This window comes from Trichoderma camerunense, assembly GCF_050948025.1.
Source record: "Trichoderma camerunense strain CBS 138272 chromosome Unknown V8C40scaffold_1, whole genome shotgun sequence".
Lineage (NCBI taxonomy): Eukaryota > Fungi > Ascomycota > Sordariomycetes > Hypocreales > Hypocreaceae > Trichoderma > Trichoderma camerunense.
In genome coordinates this window covers 1,558,093-1,585,579 of record NW_028145369.1, presented here as the reverse complement: position 1 = coordinate 1,585,579, position 27,487 = coordinate 1,558,093, and the positions used below count along the sequence as shown (strand labels likewise).

At 50.6% G+C, this 27,487-nt stretch overlaps 7 protein-coding genes across 7 annotated transcripts; 5 read left to right on the top strand and 2 right to left on the bottom strand.

The window, feature by feature from the left end:
- Window positions 1–1,193: 1,193 nt before the first annotated feature.
- On the top strand, window positions 1,194–5,437 carry V8C40DRAFT_9476 (Ca2+ transporter). The gene is made up of 3 exons (XM_083223644.1): window positions 1,194–2,710; window positions 2,793–3,386; window positions 3,461–5,437. Exons 1-3 carry the CDS (start codon window positions 1,835–1,837, stop codon window positions 5,267–5,269), a joined length of 3,279 nt encoding a protein of 1,092 aa, XP_083079121.1. The 5' UTR covers window positions 1,194–1,834; the 3' UTR covers window positions 5,270–5,437.
- A 2,820-nt stretch (window positions 5,438–8,257) lies between these two features.
- V8C40DRAFT_229959 (calcium/proton exchanger) lies at window positions 8,258–11,137 on the top strand. Its single transcript, XM_083212601.1, has 3 exons — window positions 8,258–9,319; window positions 9,385–9,462; window positions 9,519–11,137. Exons 1-3 carry the CDS (start codon window positions 8,429–8,431, stop codon window positions 10,899–10,901), a joined length of 2,352 nt encoding a protein of 783 aa, XP_083079120.1. The 5' UTR covers window positions 8,258–8,428; the 3' UTR covers window positions 10,902–11,137.
- A 278-nt stretch (window positions 11,138–11,415) lies between these two features.
- Window positions 11,416–13,225, top strand: V8C40DRAFT_229958 (SSH4 family protein). Its single transcript, XM_083212600.1, has one exon. It carries the CDS (start codon window positions 11,661–11,663, stop codon window positions 13,044–13,046), a length of 1,386 nt encoding a protein of 461 aa, XP_083079119.1. The 5' UTR covers window positions 11,416–11,660; the 3' UTR covers window positions 13,047–13,225.
- Window positions 13,226–13,671: 446 nt separating this feature from the next.
- Window positions 13,672–15,165, bottom strand: V8C40DRAFT_279322 (uncharacterized protein). The gene has a single exon (XM_083221215.1). It carries the CDS (start codon window positions 15,117–15,119, stop codon window positions 13,788–13,790), a length of 1,332 nt encoding a protein of 443 aa, XP_083079118.1. The 5' UTR covers window positions 15,120–15,165; the 3' UTR covers window positions 13,672–13,787.
- Window positions 15,166–18,202: 3,037 nt separating this feature from the next.
- Window positions 18,203–19,366, top strand: V8C40DRAFT_260456 (uncharacterized protein; the record flags this gene model as incomplete). Its single annotated transcript, XM_083219145.1, has 1 exon — window positions 18,203–19,366. One exon carries the CDS (start codon window positions 18,203–18,205, stop codon window positions 19,364–19,366), a length of 1,164 nt encoding a protein of 387 aa, XP_083079117.1.
- A 992-nt stretch (window positions 19,367–20,358) lies between these two features.
- V8C40DRAFT_229954 (uncharacterized protein) lies at window positions 20,359–22,638 on the top strand. Its single transcript, XM_083212599.1, has 3 exons — window positions 20,359–20,507; window positions 20,588–20,636; window positions 20,729–22,638. Exons 1-3 carry the CDS (start codon window positions 20,374–20,376, stop codon window positions 22,055–22,057), a joined length of 1,512 nt encoding a protein of 503 aa, XP_083079116.1. The 5' UTR covers window positions 20,359–20,373; the 3' UTR covers window positions 22,058–22,638.
- Window positions 22,639–22,682: 44 nt separating this feature from the next.
- Window positions 22,683–25,974, bottom strand: V8C40DRAFT_229952 (RING-H2 finger protein). Its single transcript, XM_083212598.1, has 5 exons — window positions 25,742–25,974; window positions 25,640–25,664; window positions 25,203–25,281; window positions 23,391–25,122; window positions 22,683–23,322 (listed from the first exon to the last, which is right to left on the bottom strand). Exons 1-5 carry the CDS (start codon window positions 25,743–25,745, stop codon window positions 23,282–23,284), a joined length of 1,881 nt encoding a protein of 626 aa, XP_083079115.1. The 5' UTR covers window positions 25,746–25,974; the 3' UTR covers window positions 22,683–23,281.
- Window positions 25,975–27,487: the final 1,513 nt, after the last annotated feature.

Genomic DNA, 27,487 nt, shown 5'->3' with positions numbered 1-27,487 from the left:
CCGTGCAGGGTTCGCTGCTGCTGCGTGAGAGCTAATTTGGGCGAGGTTCCATCTCAGCATCCGCATCGTGACGCTCCCGCCCAGCCAGTCAATCATGCATGCTGCTTGTAATATGTACTAGTACATGCATGCAGGAACGACGTGGGCCCCCCTGAAATCTACCTAGCGCGTTTCGGCTGGGCCAGATACCTCGACCGTCGCGGCAAGACATGTGCGGCAACAGGTATCTTGACCATGACGATGTTGCGGTTCACTCGAGACGGACTGGCTGGATGGAAAGGCGTACTCGTAGAGCAGAGGCACCGAGGACGAAGACGGGGGCATTGACCTGCTAAGATGTACCGGGTACAGGTACAAGGTACAGGCAAGACGGAACAAAGGCCCACGTCTCAATCTCGTGCTGCGCTATCAATTTCGCGAAGCTGGTCCTTGAGCCCTTGGCCATCCACTTTCGCGGGTTTGACAGCTCTAAACTTCGGCCGCCCTTTGCTGAGCCGCCTCCAATCTCCTTGTGCGGCCTTGAAGCGCAGCGCAGTGTGTACCTGTAAATAATATTGAGTCCAGTGCGCGTGGGTGGTCTTACTTTTGTGGCACAACCGCAAGATTGGCTGTGCTCGTCGAGGGTGTCTGTGTGTGTGTGTGTACGTGCGTGCTGTAGTTTTTGTTTAGGTACTTTTATAGGTTTGTTTACTTTTCGCGGCTTGGATGGATTGACTTCAGAAATTAGCCAGAGTTATAGGATTCAATTGGATTGATATTGCCTCGACTGCTCTTTGTAATGCCTGCCTCATCTCGGCATTGACATCATATTAACATGAGCATCGAATTGAAGCCGTACCTATACCTCCAAAACTCTACAAGCACAGGTGCTTCCAACTGGTAGCTGCCAGTGGCAACGAAACCTCGTCAGATTGATCAGCTAGGTCCAGTCAGCTCAGCTCAGCTCAGCCCGGCCCTCAATCGCTAAAGCTACAGTACTGTAGGTAGGCCTTCGGCACTGCTCAACAACTCCAAAACATCTTCGCCTTGTTCAAATCTCTCCCAGCTCCATCCATCGGGGCCACAGACGGGGACATTCAAGGACCAAACAGGCACCCAATCCGAGCTCATCCTGCCCTACTGCTACACTACTCTGCACAACCCTGTCAGCTGCCCCCTTGGCCCTGCGCGCGTCCGAACGGCCTGCCCACTCAGGGGACTCGCTTTTCTGCCATCTGCTGGACCACGACGTTCGTCTGTGAAACAACCGCCAGAAAGAAGGAAAAAAGAAACCCCCAAGTTCGTCTTCCGTCGTCGTCGAAACGGGCCATGAAATATTAGTGCCCATCGCAATTGCTTCGTTTGGCGCTCCTCACGCTTACAACACGCGCTTCTTTCGCCTTTGTTCGTCCTCAATTTCTTTGGCCCGCCCTTATTTTTCTCTAGCACGGCACCTCGCGGATTAGTAGCCGCCGTCTGGCTCTTGACCCGTTTTCACTCTCCGATCCTCCTCTCTAATTCAACACCATCCAGCCGCTACTGCTGCTGAGGCTCAAGCGTCCGCTGCGTGCTCTTGCAAGGTTGCATGCCGCTGGACCATCCTTTTTTCTTCTTTGTTTTACTGACGAGCGAGTTCAAGATTGTACATCGGGCCATCTCCAATCGTTCATACACGGGCTTCATTTTCATCCGCTGCCCGTCTCTCGGATTCAAAAACAAAAAAAAACATCGACAACGGCCTCACAACGAAGCAACGCCGGCGTCTCTCTCTCTCTCAGCTGCTCTCGCCGTCTCCGCAGCGATCCGTCGAACTGACCCCTAGTGGGCCGGCCATCACGCGTAGCAACGCGGAAGGATGTCGTCGGCTGCTCTCCAAACGGCCCCTCCTCACCAGCCAACCGCGTTGACTTCTTCTCTGCCATCCTCCAACCGCCAGTACACGCAGACGCACTCTTCCCCCAATCGGGAAATCCACAATGCCCAGAGCGCATCAACACCACCATCGTCAAGGCGTCCTCCCTCTCGCAAGTCCAGCGGCCCAGGCGCCGCCGTTGCATCCGACACCAGCGCTCCAGTAAACTCCCGCATTCCCACCAGCGCGACTCGTGCGGCCGACCAGCACTCGAGGGCTGACCGCCTGTCGACTGCGCCCGTCGCCCCTCCACGAACCTCGTCCAACAATCCCGCCCGCTCGAGCGACAAGATGAACAATTCACCGCGCCGTGCCCAGCCCGATGGCTCGCGAATCGCCTCTCGCGGTGACACAAACGGTGCCGCCGACCAGGCCAGGAGCAAGAGGGCTCAGAGTTACCACATGCCGCAGGATTCGGCCTCAGCCCAGCCCGCCAGCACTCGGGCCAGCCATGCCGCCGAAGCTCACTCTTCCATCCCCATCCCCATCCGCACTCATCAGACAGCAACAAACTCCAAGCCCTCGCGTGAGGCTAGCGAAAGCCTCAACCGGGTCATTTCCAACGGCGAAGAGGCAAACGGCCGAAGCGCCGCCTACCACAACTCATCCCACCACGACGACGATCCAGCGGCACCTCCCCCCGTTGTATCCATGAATGCAGGCTCCGAGGAGCAGCGACGAGGTGGCCGAAGCCGACACGACCACAGTCGCAACAACAAGGCAACCACCAAGTTTGGCGACTTTATCCTGGGAAATACCATTGGTGAGGGAGAGTTTGGCAAAGTAAAGCTGGGATGGAAGCAGGATAGCAACGTGCAGGTGAGTTTTGCTTGTTTTCATCACCTGCAGTACCTGGCAGGGGCGTCTTTGAGAAGCTGGGCAGTGCTAACGAGATACACAGGTTGCCATCAAACTTATTAAACGAGATACCGTTGGCCATAACCCGTCGCGGTTGGCCAAGATTAAGCGCGAAGTCACCATTCTCCGCGGCATTCACCACCCTAACATTGTGCGATTGATAGACATGGTTGAAACCGATAGATACATTGGCATTATTCTCGAGTATGCATCTGGAGGCGAGCTCTTTGATTACATCTTGAATCATCGTTATTTGAAAGACAACTCAGCGCGCCGTCTCTTCTCCCAGCTGGTCTCTGGAGTTGGCTACCTCCACAAGAAGGGCATCGTCCATCGTGACCTTAAGCTGGAAAACTTGCTCCTGGATCGCAACCGAAACATCATCATCACTGACTTTGGCTTTGCCAACACATTTGACCCCCACGATGAGTTGACCGAGGAGGAAGAGCTTAATCTGTCGGACCGTGAATATGTCAAGAGGCTGGGTATCGACAAGGTGAAGTCCAACGGTATGCGCAAGGGCGATTTGATGCAGACGAGCTGTGGAAGCCCTTGCTATGCTGCGCCCGAGCTTGTGGTGAGCGATTCGCTGTATACCGGAAGAAAAGTTGATGTGTGGAGCTGCGGTGTCATCTTGGTAAGTGTCAAAGGCTCAATCTCTTATACATTGTTTTTCCGTCTCAGGTCGCTGATGTGTCTTTGAACAAATAGTATGCCATGCTTGCTGGCTATTTGCCCTTCGACGACGATCCTGCCAACCCAGAAGGCGATAATATCAACCTTCTGTACAAGTACATTGTCTCGACACCACTGACATTCCCCGAATACGTTACACCTCATGCTCGAGATCTCTTGAGGCGAATTCTCGTACCGAACCCGAGAAAGCGAGCTGATTTGTTCGAGGTGGCCCGCCACAGCTGGCTGAGCGAGTATGCTCACGTTGTCGAGTTCATCACAAGCTCGACAACCTCGCCATCCGAAGTCCAAAGCGTCAGCGCCACGGGCTCAGACTATGCCGAGGCTCCCATGGTTACGAGGAGCGCCTCGGTTCGCGAAGCGCCAAAGCAAAAGTCTCCCCAGTCCGCTGTTGTGGGTGGTCTGGCAAAGACACACGGCAAGATCGACTCCCCTCCCGAAACCACCCAGCGCACATCCAAGGATGCCAAGCGCCGTACCGTCCAGGTCGAATACGTTGCGCCCGTCACCCAGACGCAACGTGGTGGCTCCGAGGAAATGTCCAGGCACCAAGTTCGGCCAACTTCTCGACACCATCACGAGACAGAAGATTTGTCGCTGGACGACAGACGGCCACAGTCAAAGAGGGGGCCAGCTACGGCGCAGACAAGTGGAATTCCTCAGCCAACACGCCCTGTGCGGGATGTTCGTGCGGCTACCGACAACAATTATGCCATTGGTGTCCCCGTGGCGACCGCTCGTCCCCGTACTGGCAACTCTATGCAGTCTGCCACTTCTCTTGGCTTACAGTCTGGAGGCAACTATGGTCAACCTGTCCCCCCTACCATCGCAGACACCAACGTCCAGGGCCGTATTCAGCAGCCGTCCAATGCCAATGAGGATGACACCCTAGGGCGAACTAGCACCAACGTTCCCCCCAAGTTTGCGCGGATGTCAGGCTTTCATGAGCCTAAGAGCAGTGATGGAAAGGGACACAAGAGGTCCAACACGATAGGAGAAATCGGCTCCAAGCTTTTGGGCCGCAGCGGATCAATGTTTGGGCGCAAGGGAAAGAAGACGGAACAGCCCAACGAAAAGGCCAAGAAGTATCCCCCCATCAGCATGGCCAACTCAGGCATGGCTGCGGGAGAAGAGCCTCGTTCGCGACCTTCGATCGATTCCAAGGCATCTCGTCGTTCCTTTACACTTGGTCTTGGAAAGAAGGCGAGCGGCAGCATCAACGGCTCCCAGGACTCCATCGACAAAAAGGAGCGCCGGCGCTTCTCGCTTCTTCCCGCTTCCTTCTCTCTCAAGTCTCTTGGTGCTTCCAAGGATTATGGAAGCGCCCATCCTTCTGAGCAAGACTTGCCCATTCAAAACCCTCGCACTGCTGACCTAGGACGAATCGTCACATCCCACGGAGGCAGCACACCTTTCTTTGACAACGCCTACGATGGCCAGCCACTCGATGCAGCTGTGTCTACCCCGCCTATCCAGAGCCAGAATCACAACCTAGCCCCTGCGGACAGGCGGCCAAATGCGATCCCTCAATATCTGCAACAGGGTACGCATCTCAACAGTTCTTCAGAGACTTCGGTCGACATGCGCCAACCTTCCGGGGGAGCTCGGCAGGGACCGTACCAGTACGGATACACTCAGTCCGAAGGCTTTGACGGGCGAGCAATTGGTACTGGCAGAGGAGTGCTGCAAAAGAGCCATAAGCGATTCACGGATGCCTACGATCAGGGAGACTATCGTGGTCACGAGGGAAGCAGTGGAGCTGCTAAGCGTGTCATGGACTTTTTCAGGAGACGAGGCAAAGCCCGAGGCGGAGATGAGCGATAACGGACGGCCTGAGAAACAAAAGGGCAAAAAGAATTTACGAATTCGCGTCGGAGCAAACCAGAAGGTTCGATATCTCGGCATTTTCTGGTAGCTCCGGCTCCATGGATTCGACAGGGCACGATTTGGTGGCCTTGTTATTATCTTATTTTTCATTTCCATACAGGAGGCATCGCCGTATTTTGCCAACATCAAGTTGTAATCATCAAAGCGCGCAAAGCAAAGCAGATATCATTCAGCCTATTTAATAACTCCCGTTTTATCAACACTGGTCAAAGTAGTTTCCGCCCTTTTACGGCCTACTACTGCTGCGCTGGATGGGGGAGCCATGGCATGCCTTTATTTGGCAAAAATTTCTTTTTCTTTTTTTCTTTTCTCGACTTTCCTTTGTATTGTATTTCGTCTAGCATGATCTTGCAAATCGTATATTGCGCTCATGTGGTGGCTGTTATGAAGCAAATACACACAGACGCCTCGACTAGATCTGGGAGTGGGATTTCGTGATGTGGTATCAGAAAGACCGGGGTACATTATTTTTTTCTTTTTCTTATTTCCTCTTTCAAAACTGGTAGAAAGCTGATCCAGTGTGTTGGGATTGTTGTTTCGGTATACCTGAAGTGTTGTGTATTTGTATCTTTTGTTCTGTTTTTCTTTTTCTTTTGTGTTGGGCATTTTGGCAGGACATTGAGCGGAGTCCATTTATGACAAGGCTGCGTGCGCATTTAGGTGGAAAGAGATGTGTTTTTTTTTTCTTATTTGCGAAGGGAGCAGAGACAGAGAGAGAGAGAGTGAAAGAATATGAGGAATTTTTTTTCGTGCGCGAGATGAAGTTTTTGCTTGCTTGCTTGTTCTACCTGCCTTGCCTACCTACGTGATGGCCATTTTGTAAGACATGGCGGTTATAGATTCTCCATTCTCCATGTTTTGTTGTATTGGTTGAGTTTGCTGTGATGCATTTTACGTGATTGTAATACTGTCTTTGACGTTTGCACTACCTAGTACTGTATATCTTGTTTAATACATGTCTGACTTTTTGCTATATATACCTATACTACGAGTACATTATCTGTGTAATGAATGCATTCGACGGATCAGAGATGCCGAGTCCTCTGTTTCACTTGCTGCACTCACCGAGAATGAGAGGCATGCATTCCGCATTGAATGAGATCATAAGCTCTCGCCGATTTGTTTCACAGTATTTTTTGTTGCTTTCGCGTCTTTATCAAGATAACGTCATCAGGCTGGCACTGTGAAAATTAAAGATCTGAATAAGTGAAAGGAAACACGGCGATTTCAGATTCACCGAGGGACGGGAGGCCTAAAAGTGACAAACGTCATAATTCATTGAGGGAATCATGACGGATGAGTTGTGGCTGAAGCTGCGCCAAGGCTGAAGATGATTGGAGGATATGCGTGGTGAGGGTTGTGGCGAAGCTGGTGAAACTACGTTAGCGTGAACATGACAAGGGGAAAAGACGGCACTGGAGTCTTAAAGCCGTTTGGTTTGTGTGCACTGGGGCGGTTTATTGCCGGCGGGCACGTGTTGTGATCTATTGTGGCTCGCATGGAATTGCCCGCTTTGGGGGACGGATTTGCTCGAGTGTTGGAGGTAGGTACATGAATGTTCCGCGTTCCGAGGCGGCGATTTCGCATTATTCTTTTGGAGTGCGAGGGAGGTGTGGGATGACGGAGATTTATTTCCCGGGACTGACGCGTAAGGTAACCTTGTTTGAACGGTAGGTCTGGAGGGCTGAGCAAACTGCGAGTACTAGTATGGCTCCTGCTAAGGGGGATACTTTCAATACTACTGATTTTCTTCTTCTTTCAAATTCAGGGGGAACTGGGAGAGGACCCTTTGGGGGAAGCCGTTTGCTGGCGCGTGGGTCAGCTGTGTTGTGATGCTACTGTACTCGTGCTACTCGAACCGAGTAAGCTTGAACGACTCTTTGTGTGGGGATGGGCTGACATGGGATATACTCGTAGTGGCACTGTAAGTCTTGGCGATTGGAAGATTCCAAGAGGTTCGGAAAGTTAGGACTGTTTTGGGTTGTTTGCATAGGGGTAATTTGCAGAGTTTGCCCGTCTTTGTGTCTGTCCAAGTGCTACGTATATACCTACTTGATACAGGATAATGATCTATCAAATGTGTTTGCGCGTGGAGATGGTATGTTTGGTGGTGTATCTGTCTTTGTCTGAGCCCCTGTCGCGGGCAGGTCTGTCTCGGGAATCGGCTTCGTTGTGCAAGGGATCGAGATGTTTTTTTTTTTTGTTTCAATACACTCCGACGTGTTACCCCAGCTTCGTACTCGCACAAACATGACGCTATGCGAGCATCAATTGGTGCTGCTGATGGTCGCCATATCGAGCAACTGTTTCGATTGCAGACGCGCGCCGTGTATTGATTGTATCATCAATCCATTGATGCTTGCACGCAACGCCTGCTGGTTTGCTGTTAGCGCATGACGGCGGGTCTTCTATGATGTAGCTCCAGCGCTGGAGGACGGGCACTGATTGGGCGCTGCGGTGGAACTTGGCCAGCCCACCGCCTTGCCTTCCCCACTAAGCTTAAAAACCAAGATAGGGACCGTGTGGCGCGTTTGCTGGTATTGACGTGCTATCAATGTAGAGGAGCAGCGCAGCACGTCGGTTAGAACTGAGGATGTTGGTAGTGGCGCGATGACACTGACGAGAGTTGTTGGTGTTGGTAGTAGTAAATAGCAATGCCGGTAACAAGCGGCGCTGCAGCACATAGAATTCTAAGTTGGTGCTACCTACAGGTAAACTATTGTTGTGTCGAGTGGCGCAAACAGTCAATTTAGTGGCCAAAAGCCGGTGGTTAGGCCGTGATTAGGCTAGCACAGGCACTGCAACACGTCCACTAGCTGTTCCATTCTAGCTGGGGGAATCCGGTATCGTGGCGTCTCTTCCCCCCTGTCCACACAGCGTCATCCACATTCCCCGTTTATCTCACACTTCAGTCACAGCCCGCCTCTTTCCAGCTTAAAAGGGATCCTGCTTCCCTCCTCTCTTGCCAGGGGATTTACACTTCCCTTCCCATTTCATTCTTGGGTTTCCCTCCCTCCCTTTCTCTCTCTTCTGTTCAACAAGTTCTGCTTATTTGTTTGTTTGCACTTGTCTGCTCTGAAACTCAATACCTGTTCGATGAAGAAAACCTCATCCGATCCCGATATAGCTACCAAAGGCTCTGATGTACAGCCCGTAGCTTATGGACTCTCCGATCGGACGGATACTGAGCTTCGCGACCTGCCGCCCTTGAACGAGCCCGTCGCCGCAACTGCTACAACCGCAGCAACATCCAATCCAACCAACCAGACCTCCAACAGCCGTAATGGCGTCGCCGTGTCTCCCCTCAGCCCTGATGCGCCCAGCATCGTCAACAAAATCCCAGATGCCGACTTCCTCAAGCCGGCATCCGCCAAGAAGCGCTTGTCAGCGCCATCCTCGCAGGATGAGAGGCAGGGGTCTGTCTTAGGAAGCAAGGAAGCAGAAGCAAACGCCTCCACCACCCCCGACACAGCTAGTTTCGAGAATGACAACGACAATGGTGACGAAAAGAAAAAGCGTACCTTTGTCGAGGAATTCCGTAGATCCTTCTGGCTGGTCCTCACCCACAGCTGGTTCAATGTCTTGCTGGTCTTTGTGCCACTCGGCATCATTCTTGCCAACATCAATGGCATTAATAGTGGCATCATCTTTGCCATGAACTGTATTGCCGTGATCCCCCTCGCGGGCCTTCTCGCCTTCGCGACCGAGTCCGTGGCCCTTAAGATGGGCGACGCCCTCGGTGCCTTGCTTAATGTGACGTTTGGAAACGCTGTGGAATTAATCATCTTCATCATTGCTCTGGTCAAGGATGAAATTCGTATTGTCCAAGCGTCTCTCCTGGGTTCCATCCTGGCCAACCTGCTGCTCATTTTGGGCATGGGCTTCTTCCTTGGTGGACTACGCTTCCGAGAGCAGGTCTACAACAGCACTGTTACTCAGATGAGCGCCTGTCTTCTCAGTTTGAGTGTCATCAGTCTGGTCTTGCCTGTATGTTCCCTTATCGCACAAAACTCGTGTTTTTTCTCTTTGGGCTCTCGCTAACTTGCTCCCAGACGGCTTTTCACGCCTCCTTTAACGATCCTAACTTGGCCGACCACGAGTCGCTCAAGATTAGCCGTGGCACTAGCGTTGTAAGTTGGATTCCCTATTTCACACACTGCTTCCACCAGTCTCTAACAAAAGGCAGATTCTGTTACTAGTCTATGTCATCTATCTCCTATTCCAGCTGAAGTCGCACGCATATCTATATGAGTCGACTCCTCAGAATATCGTCGATGCCGAGTCCGTTCCGGGTCCCGCTGCAGCTTGGCTGGATTCTTCAAGCTCAGACTCCAGCTCGTCTGATAGCTCGGATTCGGACGACTCCAGTCATTCTCGGGATACAGTTCGCCGTGCCATGAGGAAAGTTCTTCGTCATGGACGCAGAAGAAAGTCGTCTGTTGCCTCCGTGGAAACCAGCGATTTGCAACCTACCAGGACTTCGTCTTTTGGCACCACAACTACTAGTCCCCAAGAAGAGTCTTCGGAAACTTCGTCTTCCCGTCCACAGTTCCCTAGACTTGGGTCTACCGAGACAAACGAAGAAGCTGTTGAGGACGAAGAGAAGTCTCACAAGCACAGAAGGCCCAGTATTCGACACATGCGCAAGAAGTACAAGAAGCACCGTCGTCACCGCCATCGTGATGCAGAGGGCGATGCTCAGCAGGCAATCACTGAACAGCCGGAACAGAATTCGCAGAATCCTCGTGGAGAAGGAGAACCTCGCCGTGTCGACTTTGCTATCCCCAACGATCCAGTTGCGGATAGTGGCAACGAGGCGTCTAAGCGGCCATTCCCTGCTCTACGCGTCATGTCTGTCAAGAACCTGGCACCCACTGTCTTTGTCCAGAAACCCGAGGAGGATGTTCTAGCTACCTTCGGGGGGCCTGTTCCCCGTGTTCGTTACGGCATTCGACGTACCAACTCCCTTCCCGATAGGCTCAACCGTCAAATTCGACCTCCCGGCGCCATGTTGCCAGCCCAAGTGCCCTTGACCGCCTTGACAGCAAACGGCTCCGAAGGGGAAGAGGATGAAGAACACCTCACCCAGACGGCAGCCGTTATTCTCCTACTTGTTACAACCGGTCTTGTCGCAGCATGTGCTGAATTTCTCATTGGTTCCATCGAAGATGTCGTCGCCACGTCGAGCGTCGGCGAGATCTTTATTGGTCTCATCGTCCTGCCCATTGTGGGCAATGCGGCGGAGCACGTTACCGCGGTGACTGTGGCTATGAAGAACAAGATGGATCTGGCTATCGGCGTTGCCATTGGCAGCTCCATTCAGATTGCCATCTTTGTCACGCCCTTGGTCGTCATCTTGGGCTGGATCATGGACAAAGAAATGACACTGTACTTCACCCTCTTTGAGACGGTGTGTCTCTTTGTGTCGACCTTTATGGTCAACTTTCTTGTTTTGGACGGCCGAAGCAACTACCTTGAAGGTGCCCTGCTTTGTGCAGTCTACTGCATTATTGGCGTTGTCGCCTTTTTCTACCCATCCGAGGCCGATGCAAACTCGTGGGGCAGCTAGTCGCTGCGCCGATGACAATGGCTATTGGATATTCTCTCTTTCACGATACCCCTCTTATGTGCTTGACCTTTGAAAGGTGAAGCAAGCCATTGGTGAGATGGCTTTGAGAACAGTTTGGAAAGAGTTTGGCAAGAAGCACATTAGCATCAATATCTTATCTTAGTACAGGCGTGTGGCACATGCAAACACACGCCTTGGTAATATAATATGGCGTATTATGCGCAAGTTTGATAAAAGTTTACCACTGTGAAGCGTATTCATTGATGACGCGTAAAGTGTAATATTGCATGTGAATTCACCCACTGACTGGGCTGTGCAAGCGAGGTATTCCAAATGCTTTTGAGGCCACCCGTGGTGTACAGCCCTGTATTATTCGATTCGTCGCCAGTTGTTTTCCGTGTAAAATGAACCCACTATTTAAGCAGCAGAACTAGCGCCTCCCCGGGGTTTGCCAGAATTGGGCTAAAGGCAGGGACCAGCCAGCAGCAGCACAGCCACATGCAAGAGACGTCACGGACGACTTTAATTGCCCTCCGCTCTCGCCTTTTGTTTAGCCGTCTAGTTCATCCTTTTCTCCTTTGCATTCAAATCAGGGTGTGGCTTTTCATCCTTTCCATCTTCAACTTTCTTTGTGAGACAAGACGACTATAAAGCCGCAAGAGAGAACCGTTTGATTCACTTGAGCACTTCCGTCTTTCTCCTTTCCTTACACTCTAGTGAAACACCACAGACACAAATACAAACGGAACGTCGTCAGCAATGTGTTTTGGCGGTCAGAATGAAAGGACCAATGATCCTCCACCGAGGCCGGTGCAGAATCTCGAGGGCAGGCCGGATGTGAAGACGAGTCGGTATAGCGCGCCGCAGAATGGATTGGCTGGGGGAGCGGGAGGCCCGTCGGGATACCACAGCCAAGGCCAACCGCAGTATCAACAGCAGGAACAGCAGCCGTCGTATCAGCAGCCGTATCAGCAACAACAGCATGAAGAATTCGCTCCTCCTCCGGGACCGCCTCCTGGCAAACGGCAACAGGAAGACTATGCGCCGCCGGCTGGGCCTCCCCCGGGGCGACAGCAGCAGCAGCATGGTGATTATGCTCCTCCACCAGGGCCGCCGCCTTCGCATCAGCACAATGACTATGCTCCTCCTGTTGGACCACCCCCTTCTCATCAACATAACGATTATGCCCCTCCTCCTGGACCACCTCCTTCTCATGAGAAGGGAGACTATGCCCCGCCTCCAGGACCGCCACCATCTGCTGCCAAGGGTGACTGGATTGCACCTCCATCAGATCCCTATGCTGCTCAGTCTAGCGCGGCACACGACTGGCAGACAGCCGTCCCGGATACCTCTTTGTTCCCGCCGCCTCCCCCATTGTTCAGTGGTCATGACGCGTCATATGCCAACAACGCGACTGAAGCGGAAGCAGAGGCTGGTGAGGAGTGGTGCCAACAGTATCCGCTCTCCACGCCGTCCCTGACGCTCGACCCGTCCGGCAAGCAGGCTTTGCAATCCAACAACATCCGACTCATGGAGCCAACGGGCTTTAGTGGCACCTTGAAGTGGCTTGCACCGGGTCATTGGGAGGGTAGCACGGCCAAGAAGAGCCCCGACCGCTGCATCATTGGCTATCCTCCTCTCTACGTGGTCAATGAGCACGACCCCTCAATTACGAATCAGCCCAAGACTATTTACTATGAGGTAAAGATTAAGAGGGACAGCCGCACTATCAATCTGGCGTTGGGCTTCACTGCCCTTCCCTACCCGTCCTTCCGTCTTCCGGGATGGCATCGCGGCAGTCTTGGTGTTCATGGAGATGACGGTCACAAGTACATCAACGACCGCTGGGGAGGCAAAGACTTTACGAACGAGTATCGTGTTGGCGAGACCTACGGTATTGGTATGACGTTTACCCCAACGGGCACGCACCATCCTCGCGTCGACATCTTCTTTACGAGGAACGGCCAGCGATCTGGCGGATGGGATCTTCACGAGGAGACGGATGCGGAGCAGGATTTGCCAGTGACGGGACTGGAGGGCTTTCACGACTTGAGCTGCGCGATTGGAGCATTTGATGCGACGAGCTTTGAGGTTGTGTTTGATCCAGCCAAGTGGCTGTACAGGGAGGCCAAGTTTGATCTCTGAGGTTATAGTTTAATGACGATTAAGGATAGGTAGTTGGGTCGGTTGAGATAGACTGGTATTCGTGGGACTGTGGTAATGAACTTTGGAGGATGTTAGGGATAGATGGATTTGTGATGACGGCTGCGTATTCGATCAGCTCTTGATATAGCTCTTAATAGATACAGGGACTTTACGAATCACTACTTAAACAACTTCTAGCCGTTTTGTGTATGGCTTGGTGAAGGGTTGGGCCTACGTACAGTTCCATTCCAGGAAATGCTAGCCAGCATCCCAGCGATTGTGTGAGGTTCAAATGCCAGAACAGAAGGCAGAGGGAAACCTTTTATTTCCTCACTCACTGATCAATATCTAATAAATAATAAATAAACAACTAAAGTACTTATGTAGATCTTCAGTATCTGCCACTATCGCTATTTTCTACTGTTATCGATATTTTAATCTAGCATCTGCTACTATTACTATAGTTTTCTAGTATATGCTACTAATGCTATATTTCTCTATCAGTACCTAGTTTTAATATCATCATTCATCCATTACTCTGGCATGTAATTAAAACTTTCTGATATGGGATGCTAGATAGCAGATATTTGAGACCCGGCCTTTTGGTTCGACTGTCCTATCATCCGCTCTTCAAACAAATGGAAGTTCCATGATTGTAAACCCTATAAATGGGGAAACAATGATACCTAAACGATGCAAATGTGCCTATTACAAAGAAATGTTATAGAAGACCTCGGCTCATCAAATTTCAAGAGTATTCCCACCCTGTTTAAATGCACGAACCCACATCACAAATGTAAAGAGAGCTTTATAAGGACTCTCCTTTTTCTTTTCCCCCCAATCCATCATGTCAAAATTGTCTTCTTCCCAACCCGTCATATTAAAGCTCTGTACGTATACAGCTGCCACGTCAGCTTGTCTAACCGATAGAGCGAACTCGCTTTGGTCTTGAGACGACGCCGGATCGCTGGGAGTCTTGTGGGAGTCGCTATTACTCGCATCGCTTTTTGAATGTCTATGGCCCTCTTGATGCCTTCTCTGACCGGCAGCGGAAGGGCTTGTTTCGGGGCTGGCTGTAGGAAGCCGCTTGGACGGAACGTGGGTCGGCGTCGCTAAAGATGTTGCGAACGGCGGCAGCTGATCTTGCAGATATGGGTCATCGTTGCCCGGCGTTCGGGGACGATAGTCATTTCGGTCTGTCGGGGCCGCGACATCAGATTCTTGAGAGCTCAGGCCGGAGACAAGTTGCTGTGCACCGTTTGAACGCAGTCCTCTCTGGTCAGGCCCACGAGGGCTTGATTCCTGCCCACGCTCGAATTTTACCACTACCAGCTCCTTGTTGGATAGAATAAAGCCAAAACGTGTGTACATGCTGCGACAATAATCTTGGACCTGACGCAAGAAGTTGCGATGACACGCATCTGTGTAAGGGACCTTGCGCTTTTTGTCCAGTTGCCGGACTAACTTGGTGTCTCCAACTACAAGTATCTTGCGTTTTTTCGCGAGTTCGTCCAGACTCGGGAACTCATAAGGGTTCAAGCCAATATTAAAGTTGCCTTGAACGACTATCCAGTCTGGTTTGAGTGATTTTGCATCGGCCTCAGGGGAAACGCTTTCAAAGGCTCCAGGTCCTATGACGATGGCGATTCGGTCCTCTTCTGATGGAATTGCCTTATCGAGAGCAATGTTCACCCGAGTGATGAGCGTCAGCAGATATAAAGCCTCAAGCTGCCGCTCGTTATAGATGACACGGGCAAAGGTGGGAACCTGAGGCTCCCACCTCCCTTTGCATGATATTAAGAGGCTTCTTGCAATAAGCGGATCCAAAGAAATTTTATCGACATCAAAGTCTGTCCATTCGTCAATACACTCAGGAAGCGGCGAGTGACGACTGTTGGTTGCATCATAATTTTGGCTATTCTCAGAAGTGTTGTCTGCATCATCATATCGACCATTCTGAAAAACGTCGTCCGAATCGTGCTCTATCTGACCATTCTCATAAATACCGACCAAAACATGGCCAAGTTCTTTGGAGCCATTGGGTGGCCGAAGAAACTCTTCCACTGTTGTCATATTAAAAAAAAAAGAGAGAGAAATTTCTGCTTTGCGAACCTCTTGATGATAAAAGCATTCATGTAGGAGCATTCTGGGAGGGGAAACGCAAGCAGTGGGCGCGGCTGTCACTGGTTAATAAATCGACATCAGGCTGTAGGATCAGAGCCTGATGGGAGTAGCACATGAATGCCCAATGCAGTACACAGCATCCTTAATCTATGTAGCTGTTTTTCAAGTATCTTCTATTATCGCGAACGTTTTTCTTGTATCTGCTGCTATCGCCGGTATTTCTGCCTGTATCAGCAACTATATCTACTTTTTTCTAGTAGCGGCAGCTATGTCTACTATTTTCCATTAGCGGCTTATATCGCCACTCCTTCCGACGTCTGGCCTCATCACTACTGAATTAGGACATAGGAAGTGGGATTGCCAATTCAGAGGATACAATGATGTTTCTCTCCAAGTACGTCAGTGTAGTTACATTAACTTGATTCCATTCATCCCCATCACTTCCAGGGATCATTAAACCTCGCCGTTTCTTTGGAACAATTATACCACACGAGGCAGGCTTTGCCGTGGAGGTTATCGAAGTTCTTCATATAGAGAATATCTTCTCAGAAAATCTTGAGAAAAACATAACCAACTTCCTCAGATATATGAAGAAGTTCTTTTACCATTTTTACAGTGGAAAATAGGGATTTTCGTTGTTCCTGTGATAAAGAGAAACCTCTATAAGCACTTGATGTCTAAGATACTCATTTAGGTGCACTGCTCGATACAACATCTCTTTGTGATAGGGGCATTTGCATGGCAAAGGTATCGTTGCATCCACCTTTCTAGTGTTTCCAGTCATAGAGCTTCCATCGGTATCAAGGGAGGAAGATATGACAGCGAAAACAAAGGCTCAGATACATGATAATCTATAGGACATGTTCACACGGGCAGCAATAATTCCTATCTTAAGAGATATAACATCTTTCCACACCAGCCTACTAACAGGAGCAAATATATTCTAGTGTATATTGGACAAAATTGACTGGTTTTACGAAGAGATATCAAAGTAGCAGCCGCCTCTTCCACTTAGCATGTAAGATTGCTCATCTATCCCTCCAGCGGCAATATTTCACAGCAAATTCTAATAGCAGCCCCCCCTCCGTTAGCCGCTCACATGGTTGCGCTGAACTTCATCTCAATACATGAGTTAAATGACCGCAACCCAACCAATCCTCTTCATCAAACTGAACATTAGAACGAAAGGAAATGCCTGCCAGCACCCAACTCTGCTATCCAGCATCCCATGTCACAGGGCTTTAACTACGTAAGCGATAGATAAATGATAACATCAGAAACTGCCGCTGGAGAAATACAGCTGGCGAAAAGAGTAGCGGGATATTACTATCTAGGCATCCCTCTGTATCTCACTATGACCATAATTTGAAATGTTGTCCTTGGGTTGCTGGAACCTATTCTAGAGGGTGAATGGTTTTTACAATGCATCGTGCTTAAAAAAGAGAGGGCCAAGGTTCATTTGCGTGATGTCTAGGCCTATGAATCGCTGTAATTTATCATGTCCTGCCTGTCGGGCAAATGATAAAAAAAAGCGCTTCTTGGCCTGAACTCTATGTCCTATGGAAATTTGATGTACTAGAAAAAGCAAGTATTTGACGATCATAGAGGTCAGGCAGCAATTCAAGTTTGAAGATGGGCCTGAAGCAGGCAAACACTCGAGTACGTCCGCATCCGCCATTATAGGATGTTGGGTGCCTAAACAAGGCTGGCAATGAGGAACCTCCATTGAGATGATGTTCAATGTATGTACTCTGTACCATTGCATTACCTTGTGCTGAGAGGTGGTATTTATCTGCAGTCCCCTCACTGCCATTTAGGACTACTACAGGTACATAGGTACACTTCCTATAATGGGAAATACATAAGGTACCTAGGTAGTAGTAGGTGTTGGCATTTTGGCCTAATCCGATGCTGGTATGGAGTATGTCATTGGGAGTGGTAAGATAGGTTGTATATATTTTCGGTATTACTACCTAGATAGGTACCTATAGACCGATCAATGCATAAGGTGCCCTAGGAAAATTTCCAGTATGTCATATGTGTGCTAAAATATAAGTGAAAGGATTGAAGTATTGAAAGTCTACCTAGCCAGTACTAGGTACCGACATATCATGGATCATGTATGCTTTTTACTTACTACCTAGGTAGTAACTGTTGGGTACCTTAACACTAGGTCCTAGTAGTACGCTTAAAAGTGAATTCAGGCGCTGAACATTTTGCAGGCGTTGTACTCGTAAAACGGGGTACCCTATTGCAGACAAAGAAACGTGTACAAAAATCCGACCTTCCAGGCTGTGATATGCGGGCAGGGGTATCGGTACTACTGCACTGTACTCGTAGTACTAAATTACCGAAGTTGGCAAAGAAGGGGGCTTAGCAATGTTTAATCCATCCCGACGTCATTAAAAAAGCACTAGGTAGGTACTAATGGACCAATGGACATTTCTCTTGCCAGTCTTGTAAACTAGTATGGTACGTGCATTAGTGTCCTCTACCTACGAGCAGGGATCGTGTGACTAAGATGGGTTAGCGTAGTTGAATCGGCACAAGTTATTATGGGGCTGAGAAAGTCAGAGAACCAGTAATACGCCCGCAAAGACGAATGCCTATGGACATGCCTGCCACATATTTTTCACTGCCCCACTTCCCATGGATGGATTGTGTCGCGCTAAGACTCAGGGAGAGAGAAATATCGATTAATGGAGTAGGTACATAACATAGAAGTTAAAAATAAACAAGCGCACATAATTTCAAAATAAGAGCATCTTTCTTTACTTGACTGGGGGTCACTTATGTATGCGCATATATTGGAAACGTGTGTTCAAAGCTCTTCACGCCTCTCTTACGCTGTACAGTTTTCAAAAGATCATGTTCTACGGGCGCAGACGGAACTGGCCATGTCCTGTTTTCCCTACACAATTGCAGCCCAAACTTAGATCAGCGCAAACAAACATCCATCATTCAACAGCATCTTCCATCATTCCGTCATATGCGCTCCCTATCCAAATTCGGTTTCCGCTTCCAGTATCGCCATGGCGAGCACTCAACTGATACCATCCACGACAGAGATCCGTGATGCCGACCATCTCTCTGCGCCCTTGCCTGCTGTTCCCCGTCGCGTACAAGAGCTGAAAGAGGGCCAGCCGAAGGAGAGCCCTCGCAAACGACTAAAAGCTCGCACTCGTCACGGCCCTTCTCGTCGGTGGCGCGAACAAATCATCTCTGACCTACAAGACGATGAATCCTTCAACAGACACCTCACCATCCTCAAGATCATTCGCAGCATCCCCGAGCTTAGAGATCACGCCCCCCAGCTTGCTAGCAATAATCCCGTTACTCGATCCTACACCATCAAATACCCACCCCGTGATTTGATTCCGTTCGAGAAAGAAGCCCGCTTTATGCACCTGTCCTACAGGGAGATACAAGGAATAAAAAGCCAGCTCTACCGATCTGTCAAAATACTGTACAACAACGGGGTCGGATATAATATCTACCCTCATCACCTCTATCTGTACGGTTCCAGGTCCTGGGATCTCACTCCTCTATTATTTCTTGGAGCAGTCACGAGTTCCGACGTATTAGACATTGGACAGTTGGATTGGAAGGAGCAGAGAGATCATGTATGTGATCAAATCGACCGCGTTTTCGCACCCCTGGAAATCTGGACCTTCCAAAAAGAAGCTGCCGACCTGGCCAAGCATGCGAGGGCAGAGATGGATCGGGCAACTTCTATTATCAACGAGAAAAACGCTGCCATCGATTCGGCAAAAGCAGACTTGACAGAAGCACAGGCTATAATGGCGGAAGCATTTCAAATAATAAAAAATGCTCGCGCTACCTTAGAGGGAATCAATGTCACTACCAAGGAAATTTATTCCTCCATTGTCGACCCTCAATGCGCCTGGGATCGCGCACAGTTGAAAAAAGAGAATGCAAACACAAAACTGAAACAGACAGATGCTCTTACTGACAGAGCAAATACTCTCCTCCAGAAGTATGGCATTCCAAAGCTAAATAATGGAGTGGACGCAGAGGATGCCATCTCACACTCTGATATCAAATCAGAAGGCAATGCTGAGATGAACAACGACTGCCCAGCTATAGACGCTAAAGCTACCAATGAATGCACCGCACAGGATGAGGCTTCAACTGACCAAATCAACTCCACTGAAGAGGGTAGATTTGGCACATGAAATTCCAGACTGATATTGACGTTGATTTCACAATAAAGAACGCATGCTCGAGGAATCTTGATTGCTCAACCTTGATTCTCAACCAAGCGTTGCAAGCGCAACGACTCATGGCACCCAGACTCGCGAGCAGATATACCCCTGACCACAGTACCACTGTGCAACCGCCACTCGCTCATCACAAGGTGAGAAATGAAGTGGAATACTATGGATCTAAAAGCCCGAAGGCAAAGGAATATGTCGACGAAAATCCTGGATTTCAGCCGGGCAGAATTGGCGCCACTGGTGAGATTAGAAAGCCAGTAACTTTAGAGATGCGACTTGAACACATATACGTGAATGTTGCTTGGTTGTATGCTTGTTTGGCGTACCCATTATTTGCTTTTGGGGGATATCACTTGCTTACCAACTCTGGGCAGTGTGGTATGAATGGTATAAAGGACGACGATCCGGGTTCACCGCTCCTACCAAAGGACAAGAATGTGTTAGCTATATGACTGGCTGGGGGGAAATAGTCATTCTGCAATCAGTAGCATTAACATTGAATGAAGTATAATTTCAAATTCTAGGTAGATGGATCTCTTGGGGATTTGCATCACGCCCAGATTTTGACTTGGGTTGATGAAAGATGCCGCTTGATACAGCGATGGGTAGCACCAGGTACTAGCAGCATCAAGGATTGGAGTATAAAATCGGTACAGAATCACAATGACGGCGATGATTCATGATGAATAGAAGTAGACAGATATTGCTAGCGTTAGATTTGTTTCATTGAATTGTATTAATACTAATACCGCTTGCTCAAGTTCCTCTTTCACATGCTCGTCGAAGAATAAGCTGCTTCTTCGCCATCTCCGCGCTTGACTTCCTTTGGCCAACGCCAAGTAACAGCTGATGCGTAACACGGGGTACGTACCTACCAATGCGCTATAACGTTTTCGATCAAACGGCACCCCCGTTAAATACATCCTGGTTTGGGTTGGTGCGCTCCAGGTGCCTAGTAGAATCGCATGAAGAAGCACCTCTTGAATTCATCACCACCAGACAGGCATCGCGTGCCCAGAAACGCACGACTTATGCTCATGGAAGTGGACAGTGACAGTGACTTGCTTAGCAAGACCGCCGCCGGAGAGCTTCCATCTTCGTACGTGGCGCATCATTTCTTTTCAGCCCGCTCCAGCCCGTTCTTTTCGCAGCTCTGCTAACTCATTGCTTCTTTTTTAGAGAGGCATGGCCAGCCCTGCGTGACGATATCCTCGTGCGACTAGACAAGGTGCGCTTGCCTATCATGCGGCAGAATCATCGAGAAGCATAACAACAAGTCAATCAAGTGGAATTGCTGACAGGAAGCCCTGAATCCGCCAGATCGCACGCAATGAATTCCCCATCCCCAAGCTGCCACCTCCCGTGCCGCGCTCTCGCTTCTTGGACACACGACTCCTCTCTTCATCATCCTCATCACCCGCCGAGCCGTTTTCCGACGACGCCAACAAGGAGAATGCGCCCGTAGACGAGCAGCCGCCATCTGCGGCCGGCGCAGAGTCATCAACATCTGCTCGACAGCCACCGTCCCAACCTTCGCAATCCCCATCGCAGGCTCAAGAACCTGGCGTGCTCCCAAAACAGCTAGCAGACATGGTCGACGAAATCAAGAACCACATTGGTAGCTTCAAATCGTATCCGCCGCATACAATCCAGAGAATCGCCGAGCTCATTTTATACCCGCGCGCACATTACAAAGCTCTACCGTCCTATCTTCACGCGTTGGATAGAGTCGCGGCCGTGACTTCAGGAACAGACACATACCCGCTACCACCCCCGATTCCAGACATGTCCTCGATTCAGCTCAACGGGGATGAACCGAACGACCCTGCCATGGCTGTCTCTTGGGCTAACCCCACAGCAGTGGCAGTTGGTTCAGATGAGGCCCTTGGAGGGGCACTGCTAACGCCCATTCCTTGGCTCATCAGAAGAAGCACGCCACCAGAGACCACCCCTACCGAGCCACCGGCGGCACAGATTCATAGCGAGAGCACTGAGACAATCGATGGTCCTAATGGGGTGGGCAGCATAGAGACTGTTTCCGTCAGCATCAACGGTGTGCCATCCATGGGCCACTCTAGGGGCGTCACCCAAGGCGAGCTGCTCAGGCAAGAGCAGAGGGCCGGAATCGTCCCTGTCAGCCAGCTCACCAAGTCTCACGACATGATGGTTGAAGGTGGACGCGGAGGTTCAGCGTCGGATGACCATCCCATGGATGATGAGGAAGAGGAGGAAGATGAGGAAGCTCCGCACGCGAGAGGACCAGATGAAATCGGCGTTGGTGATACGGGTCCTCAGTCCGAGACGACAAGTGTCATGGGCGAGGATGGTGTCGAGATGCAGGGCATCGACCTTGAAGCTGCGGTTGGCCGAAAACACGTCGACGAAAAAGACGAATCTTCCACGGAAGAGCCTCAAGACGAAGCCAGCAAGTCTACTTCAGAGCGAGCGAAGAGCCCCGGCGCCGAGAGCGTCAGCTCAAAGCGTGAAGCAGAAGATGATCTTGAGGAGGATGTGGTGGCGAAGAAGGTCAAGGAGGAGCCCAGCGGCGATGGCGACACGAGCATGTCTTCCGATTCTCCAGAACAGAAAGGGGGAGATGAGAGCAAGGACGACACTACGGACAAGGAGAATGTAAAAATGGAGGCTTAATCATATCATCATGGCCAACATGCCAGTCTTCCTATGAAGCTGGGCATTTGGATAGACCCCATATTATTCCCGCCTCTCTCTCTCAATCTCGCTTACGAATTGCAAGCACCTCGAGAAGCAAGCATCTCGAGAAAACACATGGCAAACCACTAAGCTCGACTCTATACTAAGCAGAGGAACTCGAGCTACCTCTAGTTAGCACGATGGAGTTAAGGAGCCATGCCAAGATAATGTTGCATACCCCTATTACCACGGTAAAGGGCCTCGAGCATGAGAGTTATCAATACCAGCCCTTCTATCAACGATTCAATAGGGTCTTTTTAAAAAAGGGCTTGTTCCCTTTTTGAGAGGAAAGTATATTCACCGGAATACTTTTGGTCATGTATAATTAGACACTGAGAAATATTCAAACATGTTTATGATTATGGGCGCGGAAACAACATCCACGATTTCTATCACCACCTTATAACTTGTGTCAGAGCTTGGATTCTTTTTCGATCCCCCGTCTTATTTTCTTTAAAGTAGCCTCAATATGATAGGATAGTATTCGATGGTGAATACAATGGATCATTCTTCTCGTCTACGTGAAGTTCACAAGTAATCGATATATATGACTGGTAAGATATAGCGGGAAGAAGATGAGGCACCGCAGCCTCTCATGAATGAATACACTACATATATTTAACCATCTCATATCCGCCCCGGATATGGCAACTTTTTCATGTAAAAGTGGCCACCACCAGACCACCAAGCAACCATCCAGGGATAAATTCCTCGTAAATAACAAAAAAACGCCCGCCCCAAAAAACGCCCCCCTAAATCCGTCCCAGAGAGCCCCAGTATTACAACGTACTAGATAGCAGCTACTCAAGAGCCCCTTTATATATATCGCGCGCCATTCTTCCTAACGAGGAAGTCTAGATGAAGAGTGCACATTTGCATCGTAAATCGGGAAATGTCTTTGCCGCAGCCATCATCGCGCCAAACATGCTTGTCGTAGAAAAGCCCACCCTGACCCTTCCCCCAACTGTGGTCAAGCGCGTCTTGAATCCACTGAAGTTTGAGAAAACAGTTCATAAGGGATGCCGAAAAGAAAAAAAAAGTTGAAAACAAGGCCAACCGGAGAGAGAAATCCAATGGAGAGAAAAACGCCGACGCCATGCTATTTCCTTTAAAGTAATAAAAAACCGGGTCATCAAGAAGAGAGAATCAAAGAGGCGCAGGCTACACGAATCCAGGAAATACGCTCGAAACAACACGACGCCCTTGAATACCAGAGTTAGTCAAGGTTCGATCAAGGCCCTGAGAGGAAAGGGGTAAATGTTCAACTCACATTTGGGACGCTTCACGTCAGGGTCATCAAATGGCGCGTTCTGGCTCGCAATCTCTCGCATGCGCTCGCGAGCAAACGACGAAGGACTGTGGCCTGCGGGATGTGTCATTACCAACTCAACACCTTCAGTAGCCGTTGGTAGCAGCCTCAAGGCACGAGGCTGGGGCTTGCGTTTGGCCCGTGTTGTGGGCGCTGGATTCTGCGGCGGCGCGGGTGTTGTTGCCGGGGTTGTCTCTCTGATGGCATCGTCTTCGGATTCGGATATGTCCATAATCGTTGTCCCAGACGGCGTCGTAGACGGTATTTCTCTGATGGCTTCCGTATCCGTAACGGTTTGTTCCGAAGACGTCGGCGTTTTCTTGACATTGGCATCTCTGCCCTGCTTGCTATTCTTGACTGGCGTCAACGGAACGTCGGGGGAAATTGCATGACTGCCCGAACTAAAGATTTTCCTTCCCCAGCCTTTGAGTTTGTTCTCGCCAGATTCCATGGACGAATAGTCCAAATCTATCCTTCCTCGCAATTTCCGCAGGGCCCGTTCACGGCGGACCATTCCGTTGGTAATGGGAGGGCAGTACCCGGGGGGTAACATGCAATGCTTGCACATTGGACATAGTGAGCTATTTTCGAGCAGGAATTCGTCTATACAGTCGGGATGGAAGATGTGGCCACATGGCAGTTCTTTGATGATGGTGACGCGATGTTCGAAACGATCGAGACAAATGTGGCACTTTGGTTGGAAATTTGTGGCGGTGGTGTCGGACCCTGTTATACTTGACCTTTTACTCCGGACGCTTCGTGTACTGCGAACGCTGTGCTCACTGGGAGATACGATATCGCTGGTGGCATTTCGGTCGTGTCGGTGGGTTCTCCTTGAGGCTTTCCCAGAACGAGATGTACCACGCATGCCCGGAGAAGAGGGAGTTGGCGGGCCACTGAGTGCGTCTGGGTCTTGGTTATAAGTGAAAAGTGGAAACCCCTGGACAAAGGTCGTCGGGACGGTGAGCCTCTTGATACCCATGGCTTCGAGATCAACCTCGCCAGATATAACACGACGTTTTAACGATATGCGGCGACGCCTCTGTATCAGGTGCATGGTGAGTGAGATGCCGCCAATGATGGCGAGTAAGGCGCCGATGACGATGAGGAAGAATATCCACAAAGCCGGGATGTTGGTGGGATTCTTCATGTTCAACTCGGTCCATATCCGAACATAGTCCTTTGGGTTGGGCCCATACAGTTGCGATATCTCTTGGCCATGGGGAATCTGGTTGACGGTTCCTGAGTAGAGGCTAAGCTGAGTCATCATTTTTTGGCCCTCGAGTCCCGAGACGGCAAAGACGGGATACTGATTCTGTTTCCTCCAGGCGCCGTCATCGTCGAGGTTCCAGACGGGTGATTGGACATCCTGGGGCTTGTTGGAGGAGTTGTTTGGCTTGTAGAAGATGAAGGCGCGAATAGGGTCGGCGCGGGCGGCGGCGAGGTAGGCCTCGGTGCAGTCTATGCTAAACCAAGGAGCAAGGGCGATGAGGTTGTAGTTGGTAGGGGGGAGGTTGGCGCGGCGAGTAACATTTCTGGGGATGAAGTCGTACTGCTGGGCATCACAGGACGGCATTCGAGCGATGTCGGGAACGTATAAAAGACCTTGAATAACTCCATTGAGGGTATCGGCGTTAGTGGTGGTCAAGGTGGTGATGTTGCTGTCGATGCGCTCCTCGTATGCTATCTGACTCTATCGGGTCCAACACTGTCAGCGGTACTTGGCCATGGTGACTAGAGAGACTGGAGGACAGGGGAACGGGCGCAACGCACGGAGAGCGCGGTAATGTTTCTGATGATGGTGGTGGGCACGGTGGTGGCACCACCCCAGACCGGATTACTGAAGAGAAGCCTGGCAGCAGAGTCAGTAGGCGATACATACGCGGCAGCAGCAGAGGGAAGAGGAGAAGACGAAGAAGAAGACGGCGACTGGTGAGAGGGACAACGATGCGGAAGTGAGGGCAACAAAGCAAAGCAGTGCTGGTGACAGATGGTGGGACCGCAGGCGTATCGTTTGGATGAGGATGCAATTCGGGGAAAATGGAGCGGAGAACAAGGCAAAACAACGCCAATGGCAAGCAGACTGGCGACGACAGCAGCGACAACGACAGCCGTGACGAGGCCAGTTGAGTCGGCAGACGACGGCGACGGCCAAGGAGAGCAAAAAAGAGGCATGAGAGAGGCATCTCGTGCCTTGCTGGAGGACATACACGACATTTCGAATCTCGGAGAGCGCTGTGAGACGTCAGTTGCCGGCCGCCAAGACTGGGGTCACGTAGGGGTAGTCTTGGCCGACAGAAGGCAGAACTCACACATTCTTCTAATACATATTGAGGGCGAATCGGGAGGCGGCAGTCATGGTCTACGGGCGACGGCGACAGCGCGGGGGGAGGAGAGAGACGAAAGATGAAGGACGAAGGAAGACAAGAGAAGAGGCAGCGCGGCAGGGCAGCAGAAATGTCGAGCAACGAACTGTGGTTTGCAAGGACGCAAATTGGCCTAGGGGGGGCACAGGTCGAGTCGAGATCAGGATGAGGAAAAAAAAGAGCAACAGACGGACAGGCGGTGCTAAGCAGGGATGGCGGGCGAGGTTTTGGCTGTGCTGTGGTGCTGTACTGTAGTGCTGCAGTATGTACGGTGGCCAGTGGGTAAAGTACAGGTACAGGTACGGGGAGGTAAATTGATGGGCACTAGAACGGAGTACGATGGAACGCCGGTGCAGCAATTCCGGACTCCGTGCTGGTGCTGGTGCTGGGAGAGCTGGACTGGCACTGGGTGCTCACTTGCGCCGTTCAGCGGAGAGAAGCCCACTAACAAATGGAACAGCTGAGCCACTAACAGCAGCCACAGCGGTTCGCTACTTACCTAGACAGGCCGCTCGTACCGCTACCTGCTCCCACGCACGAACGGCAGCACTACCTCACCAATTCACCTGCAGACACGCCTGAAAAGACGCCGGTGGAGGCCAAGGCGGGGCGGCTGGACGGTAAGTCGGAAGCCAGGACGATATGGAGGCGTGGAGCTGGTGTGAGCGTCGCTGGTCTGTGAGAGGGCCGGTGGGCGTTGGTGGTTGCTGGACAGTGCTGGATCCGGAGCTGCAACTCCAGCTGTCATTGACAATCGCGGTACCCTCTCCCGCTAATCATACCCAAAGAGTACATGCACCCGGGAATCAGGCACAGTGCAGATGGCTGCAAGCTCGCGTGGTCCAAAAGAGAACCAGCGGGCGAATCAAGGCCCCGGGCTGCACAAAGGCGATGGGCTGCCGCTGCCGCTTCCGAGCGGACAGGGAAAAGGGAGCCAAAGGAGCGAGTCAGAGGCGAGTCGAATCGGTCGTCTCGGGGGCTTGACTTTGACAAGTTCCAGTTGCTAGCACAGCCGCGCGAGATAAGGCACCAGAACCTTGCGTATATCGTACTGTAGCGTATTGCCAAGGACAGTACCTTGCTGCTGCTGCAGAGATTGGGAAGAAGCTAATTGGAAGTATGGACTGATGTGATGTCAGTGATTACAAAGAGTTGCGGGTAGAGTAGAGTAGAGTAGAGTAGAGTCGTGCCGTATAGAGAGGGGCGCTGTAAGATGGATGGAATCAAGACTCGGTAGACTCATGCGGCATCAAGCAAGACATGATTACCTCGTACTTATACATAGGTAATTAAGGGAGCAAATGCCGTCCTCTAGTACTACCTTTCATTACTCGTACCTACATGGAGAAAATGCCAAGCGGTTTCGTGTATGCAGAGGTATATAATAGTGGCGATCGGAGGATGCAGAGGACTATCATCCTAGCAGCCTATCTTGCTATCTGCCGCTACCCTAGCACATGTTGGAGTTGCTGCATGCCCTGTGGATGCGTGCGTAATTAATTGATCAAGGTTATTCCTCGTGGTAGAGCTGATAAAGGTGTCAAGCAATCAAGATACGCCGGCGAATTAGATGATTTGTACTGAGGTTATCCTTTCCGTAACCGTTGATCCATCCATACAAGCTTAACATAGTCAAGCTTTGTTCACTCACAACCATCAATATATGCATCACCTCCTCCTCGCCAATCAACG